Below are 6728 nucleotides of genomic sequence, written 5' to 3'. Positions count from 1 at the left end.
AATCATGAGGTTAATTGACTACTCAGTGAATATCTAACGTCCCTAATCCCTTTTCATAGTTCCCCTCTGGACTCTCTCTCCTAAAGCATGGCCCTGAGATCTGGACACAGTGCTCCAGCTGAGGCCTCCTCCGTGCCAAATAGCTAGGAGAGTGACCTCCCATGTCTGCCGTACGTCTCCTACCACGCCCCAGGGCTATGCCCTCTTACTGAAGGGCTTTGTGTCTGAGATCGCTTCTCTCCTAGGCTACGTCTACACAACGAGTTTTTTTGGCAACAAATATGCTAACGAGGGACTCTATGACACGCAATGTCATTTGCATATTTTCTGCCGATCCGTTTTTGTGCTCGGGGTTTGTGCGCAAAACCAAGCCATGTGGATGTTTACTTTTTGTGCAAAAAAACCCCTTTTCCCACAAGATCCCTATGCCTGCAAAAAGGCCGACCGATCTTGTGCAAAAAGGGGCTTTTGCCGAAAAAGAAAACATCCACATGGCTTGTTTTTGCGTGTTCTTGCGAAAAAACTTGTGGCGCGTCTACACTCTACGTGTGTTCTTGCAGAAGTAAATTTGCAGTAAAGCATCAGAGAACAGGGCTCCTTGCACAGGAGTTATTCCTCTCCCGACGATGACTAAGCCCCCTTTGTGCAAGAGCTGTTGTGCAAGAAGGCAGCGTGGACGGGCACCAGGGGCTTCTTGAGCAAGACACTTTTATGGCTAAAATGTCCATCAGAGCTTTCTTGCACAAGAGAGCGTTCACACTGCCATGGACGCTCTTGTGCAAAAGCCTATGGCAGGGTGGAGGCACTCTTGCACGAGACCTTTTGCGCAAGAACTCCGGCGTGAAACAGCTCTCGTGCAAGAAGCCTGCAGTGTAGGGCAGGGAGCAGCCTATGAGGGAGGGGGAGGGACCCCTAGTAATGGCTCAAACTTCCCAGGGGGGTGGCCAGAGGCAGGACATTTGCCTGGCAGGGTGAGGGGGGGGCGGTGACCTCACAGGGGCTTTGGGCAGCCCTCAGCATATAAGGCAAAGGGCAGGTGGGGAGGTGGTGACCTCACAGAGGGACCCACATCTCAGGCTGATAAAAGCGGGGGGCGGGCCCAGGGGACTTTGGAGACCCCCGGTTGCTTTAGCTCTGGTGCGTCTCCTCCTCACGGTTCCTTCGCGTTCTGTGAGTTCCACATCCCGACACCTTTGTGACGAAGGTAAGAGCCCCCAGGGGTTGGATCCCGCCCGGGGCCGGCTGGGTTCCAGGCAGGCCCAGCCCTCGGTCAAGGGCCAGAAGGTGATTCCTCACCTGGGCTGCGTCCTTAGCGCCACTGGGGCTTTCTCCTGGTTGGTTTCCCTTTTCCTCCATCCCCCCACATTTCTGCTCTGTTCTTGCCTCCTCTGTGACCTTCCCTTGCTGCCTCCCCCAGCTTGGGACCCAACAGACTAGCTGAAGGACGGGGGGTGGTTTGCAGGAGCCGTGGGGTGGGGGATGCAGCCCCCATTGTGGGGACTGGGGAGGTGGGGCTGGAACAAGTCTATGCCGGTGTCTTTGGGGAGAACGCTCCACCCCCCACACCTTAGATTCTCCCCTGATTGGCCAAGAAGGGGCTGTTGATGGGCAGGAGACTCGTGGAATGAGGAGTAACGGTAGTTTGAACTAGGAAGCCTAGTTCGAACTACCTAGTTCATGCCCCGTGTTGCCGCGCTGCACGGGGTTCGAACGAGCGGGGTTTTAAAAATGGCGGCTCCCCGCTTATGCAAATGAAGCCCGGGAAATTCAAATCCCGGGCTTCATTTGCAAGTGCGGTATGCCTACATTACCCTCCTAGTTCGAACTAGCGGGGTAGTGTAGACATACCCTCAGGTCCTTGCAGTGCCTGTGCAAGACCGAACCGATAAGCAAGGGGCCATTTGGGGGCTGGGGGCAGTCGCTCTGGGGAGCTGGAACCCCTGGATTTCGTTCATCAGGCTGCGCCCCAAGCTCCCCTTTGCTCCCCTCATTTCCAGCATGGCCAAACGTTTTCGGCTGTGGTTCAAGAAAGCCCTGAAGATGGCCCCAGGGCCGGTGGGGAGCAGCTTCTCCGTCCCCGCGGGCGGGGAAGCTGGATCCCACCAGCTCGGGGCGACTCGCCCACCGGCCATGCCCCCCCGGACCTGGCTCCAGAGGCGGCTGGGCAGGCGGGACCCAGCCCAGCGGGGGAGCCGGGTAGGGTGGCTCCGGGGCCTCCTATGTGGAGAGAAACACCTGCCCCGGGAGCCCAGCCCCCATTACCACCAGGGGGCATCGCCCTGCCCGGCCCCCGGGGACCTGCCAGTCTCCGGGAGCCCCCAGCCCGTCGCTCCCCGCACCAGCCCCTGCAGCTGTGGGTCCAGGTCTGTCAGCAGCAGCGCCTGGGCCTCCAGCTGCAGCCGGGCCACCTCCTGCAGCCGCTCAGACCCAGGTGAGGGGCCGTGAACACGCTGGGCCCAGGGGCTCACCCAGTACCTGGGCGGGGGGCGGGGAGGGGCAGCCCCAGTGTCTGCCCCGCAGCCAGGGCAATGGATGGGGGCGGGGGCTGCTTGGCTCTCTTCTTCCTGGTGGGGGCTCTGCTGAGGGCGTTGGCAGATGTGAGGGTGGAAGGGGGATGGGTCCCTGCGAGGGGCGTGTGGGGCCCAACCTGCCCTGGGTCCCTGACATGGGGGCGCGTGACCCCTGCTGGCCGCTGGAGTCACCCTGGTCCCTTCCCTCCCGCACAGAGCCCCCCTGCGCCTCGGCGGAGCGCTGCCAGGAGCGGGTGGACTCCCGGGTGGAGGAAGGGGCCATCTACGACATCGAAGAGCAGCTCCACACCCGGGACACGGTAGGAACCTTCTCCACACGGGGGGGACCCGAGATTGTCCGGCCCCTTCCCAGCACGTCCCCCCCCCTCCGGGAGGGGCTTGTCCCTGGGGATCCCCCTGGGGCCCCTTCTCCTGCATGACCTGGACCCCCCAAGCTGGGGGCTCTTGTCATGCACCAGCTGGGCCCCCACAAGCCTGAGGCAGCAGTTGGGGGGGGAGTGTGGGTGCTTGGACAACCAGCAGCTCCCACCTCCACTCCTGGGAGACCTGAGCCCTGCAGCTGTCCGTGGGGGGCAGGCAGGCCCCAGGCTCACAGACTCTCTCTGGGGTGCAGAGCCCAGCCGCCCTGCAGCGGTTCCTCTTGGCCATCCCCCTCGCCTGCCTCGCCGCCCTCCAAAGGGGCGAGGACACCCTGGCGCCGCGCTGCTGCAAGGACACCATGATGGCCAGGATCGTTGTAAGCGAGTCGCGGCAGCCGGGAGGAGGGAAGGGGATACGTGGGGTGGACAGGGGTCTGCCTGGGCCATGGCGGCGGGTGGGGGTGCTGGAAACGGGATGGGTGGAGCCAGGAGGGCTGGAGGTGGACATGGGGAGGGTGGGTGGGGATGCTGGAGGAGGGAGGGACACAGAAATGGGGCAGGTGTGGGGTGCCGGACAGGAAGGGGGATTCGGGACAGGGAGGGGTCTCCCTGGGCCATGGGGGGCTGGAAGGGAGCCGAGCGGGCTGCTGGGGATGCGCCTGGGGAGCAGGGATGAGGAGGTTCAGAGGCTGGTCACCAGGGCAGGGAGGGGCAGGAGACGGCCTGGGGACAAGGATTGAGCTGGTCCTGGTTTGGGAGGGGGGTGCTGGGAGGGGCCCTGTGTCGGGCAGGGGGGCTACAGGGCAGCGGGAGGCAGTGGGGTTGGATCCTGCTGGGTGGGGGCGCTGGCCGTGTGAGCGTCTCTTGGGGGCCCCAGCCTCACACGCCCCTTTTTCCCCTTGGGTCTCCCAGGAGATCATGGAGGACTCGCCCCCCCGCTGGTCTTGGCCGACTGCCTCAACGCCGCCTGCAGCCTCAGGTACCGACCCCCCCCCCCCCCCCCGCCGACTCCCCCCAGAGCAGATCCCCTGGCCAGGGAGTGGGAAAGTCTCTGTCTCCTGCTGCTGAATTAACAGTCTCTGCCCCTCTCTCCTGCCAGCACCTTGCAGCCTCCCCTGCGGGCCCAGCTCCTGAGCCCCCTGCTGACGGCGGCCGTAGGACAGACTGTGTCTGGGGACTGGCAGCAGGAGCCCATCCACACACAGGTACGTCCCTCCGGGCCCTGCTCCCGGGCTGGGCTGGAGCTCCAGAGAGGAGGGGGGGGGGGGGCAGAGGGAGGGAAGAAGCTGCAGATTTGGATCCTTCCCTCCCGTTGCTCTCCTGGGGGGCCCGTCCCTTCCATGCCCAGCCTGGGCTCCTCCCTGCTCTGCGAGGCGGCTCAGACCCTGCTCTAGGCTGCACCCCGGAGCCAGCGGGTGGCCTGGATTCCCCAACCCCCCTCTGACCCAGGGCTCCCCCTTGTCTTGCAGCAGTTCATCCGGGCCCTTCCCTACGACCTCCAGGCCCTACTGGCGAGCCTCCTCGCCGAGTCCCCAGACACCGCCCGGCTGCAGCTCATAATGGAGGTGAGCCCCGTGGGGGGGACGGGGCCATTGTCCCTGCTTCCTCGGGTGGGGGGGGCGAGAGAGGAGCAGTGTCAGTGGCTGGGGGGGGCACAGTCCGAGAGGAGCCCCAGGCTCTGCCCAGAACCGGCACCTCCCTACGGGTCCTGACCTGCCTCTTTCCCCCCCAGCACCTGAGCCCGTGGCTGGAGTCCCGCCTGCCCCAGGAGCGAGCCAGGGCCCTTGGCAGCACCACGGCCCTGCTGGGAGTCGCCACCACCCTCCCGGGGTTTGACGTAAGTGACCTCGGAGCCGGGGGGTCTGGGGCTGCAGGGCGCGGGGCTGGGAGCGTCCCCGGGAGGCAGAGGCAGGGTCGGGAATGGGCCGGGAATGGGCCGCGTTCTCCTTTCCCCGGGGAGGGGCGACCCTGGGCCCTTCAGGGGGGCTCTTGAGGGACTGGGCCTGGGGACTGGGGAGTGGCCGTCAGTGGATCCCCTTGTTCCACCCCCGGAGTGACCCTTCAGTCGGGGCCATTGCTCAGGGTTGTCTCCTCGCAAGGCCGGCCCCGCCCCGCCCCGGGAGGTGTCTCTGTCCGTCCCCCGAGCTCAGACCCGCCTCGGCGGCCGTTTGCATGGGACGTGCAGCCCCAGGATGCTGAGGGACCCCCCCTCTTCTCTCCCCTCAGAACTCCGCCGACTGGCCGAGGATGGGTCACCACGTGGCCCAGCTGGGCCTTTTTATTTCGGACCCATCCGAAGACGTCAGCCGGCTGGCCCGGGAGGGGGTGCACAGCCTGTATCAACTCCTCCTGCATCACAGGGGTAAGGAACCCAGCCGGGACCTGGGCCCCAGGGACACCCTGAGGGTGCCGGCGGCGGGGGGAGGGGACCCAGCCCTTTTCCCCCAGACTGGCCCAAGGGGGGATGCGTCCCTCTGTGTTCCCCTTCTGCCCCCTGTGCCCCTCCATTTGCCCAGGGATGCCTGCAGGGACCCGTGGGAGGGGAAGGGCTCAGACCTGCCAGCAGAATGACCCTGTTGTGTCTCTTGCAGGCCTCAACATCCACCAGGCAGAGGACCTGTGGTGCAGACACTACTACAAAGAAAGATGGGTCCTGGCTCACAGCAACAGCGTGAGGGTGGGAGAGGTAAGGACGCGCTGCCAGGGCAGGGCAGGGCTCAGGGGTGGGGCTGGCTGGGGCCCTCGTGGGGGTAGGAGGGTCTTGGGGGCAGGAGGAAGCTGTGACCTGGGGCAGGGGTTGGGGTGCCGGGTGAGGAGAGCGTCTGGGTGCAGGGTCTGGAAGGGAGTTTGGGGGAGGAGGAAGCTGTTTTAGCCCCAGGAGTTGGGGCCGGGCTCTGGGCCGTCAGCTGAAACCTCCTGTGCTCTTGATTTCAGGTCTTTGGGCAGCTCTTCACAGCAGAGCAGGAGAATTGCTTTTTGGACAAGGCTCTGCTCGCTGCCCGCTCCCCCCTGCGGCGCCCCAGCCAGGCCGGGCTGGTCCTGGCCCACGCCCTGCATGGGCAGGCCCATCAGCTCCTGGAATACATGGTGAGCAGCCGGAGCAGATGCAGGAGAGTGGGGCAGGGCCAGGGTCTCCTTCCCATCCCCTCAGGGAGTCCCCCGCCCCTTTCCTCAGGCTGCCCCCACCCCACGTCTCTGCTGGCAGAATCCCTCCTGCCCCTGCGAGCGTCCCTGGGGGTGGGGGAGGCTCTGAACACAGAAACTGTCCTAGGAGGCGGGAGGGGGCCGAGGTGTCAGGAGCTCTGGGGGGGGGGGGGTCAGGAGCTCACCCTGCGGGCCTGACGGGGGGTGACCAGAGAGCAGGGGGGAGGAGGGTGGAAATGCTGGGGGGGGAGCCAGTTCCCCTGAGTCCCCAGGGATGAATGTGACGGATTCTGCTTCCCTTGCAGCAGGAAGACACCCAGTGAGAGCAGCAAGAGCTGAGGAGCCAGCAGCTGCGTCCCCCTCCCCCCAACCCTCCCAATTGTATTGAATTGTATTTACATTCTCATTAAACAATGTTTCAAAAAACATTTGGATCAGGCTTGGTCAATAATTTGTAATGGGGGGGCCATTTTGGCAACTGATCAAGGGCCACATTTCTACCGAGGGCCTTGGGGTCTGGGACGGGGCGGTTGGGTGCAGAAGGGAGCTTAGGGGTGGAGCCTGGGTGCAGGGGGGGGGGTATGATCTGGGGCGGTGGATAGGGGTGCAGGGTCCAGGAGGGGGTATGGGCGCAGGAGAGGACTCTGGCCTGGGGGAGGGGCTCTAGAGGGGTGCAGGGTCAGGGAGGGAGCTG

The 6728-nt window shown here is 64.6% G+C and overlaps 1 protein-coding gene across 1 annotated transcript; it reads left to right on the top strand.

The window, feature by feature from the left end:
* Nucleotides 1-2159: 2159 nt before the first annotated feature.
* Nucleotides 2160-6433, top strand: LOC149523331 (maestro heat-like repeat family member 5). Its single transcript, XM_089770025.1, has 11 exons — nucleotides 2160-2431; nucleotides 2727-2830; nucleotides 3145-3267; nucleotides 3803-3869; nucleotides 3990-4095; nucleotides 4360-4455; nucleotides 4623-4727; nucleotides 5117-5252; nucleotides 5482-5576; nucleotides 5825-5977; nucleotides 6340-6433. The coding sequence occupies exons 6-11, from the start codon at nucleotides 4450-4452 to the stop codon at nucleotides 6355-6357; spliced, it is 513 nt and encodes a 170-aa protein (XP_089626151.1). The 5' UTR covers nucleotides 2160-2431; nucleotides 2727-2830; nucleotides 3145-3267; nucleotides 3803-3869; nucleotides 3990-4095; nucleotides 4360-4449; the 3' UTR covers nucleotides 6358-6433.
* Nucleotides 6434-6728: the final 295 nt, after the last annotated feature.

This window comes from Pelodiscus sinensis, chromosome 18 (genome assembly GCF_052426305.1).
Source record: "Pelodiscus sinensis isolate ZL-2025 chromosome 18, ASM5242630v1, whole genome shotgun sequence".
Lineage (NCBI taxonomy): Eukaryota > Metazoa > Chordata > Testudines > Trionychidae > Pelodiscus > Pelodiscus sinensis.
This window is presented reverse-complemented; position numbering and strand designations above follow the sequence as displayed.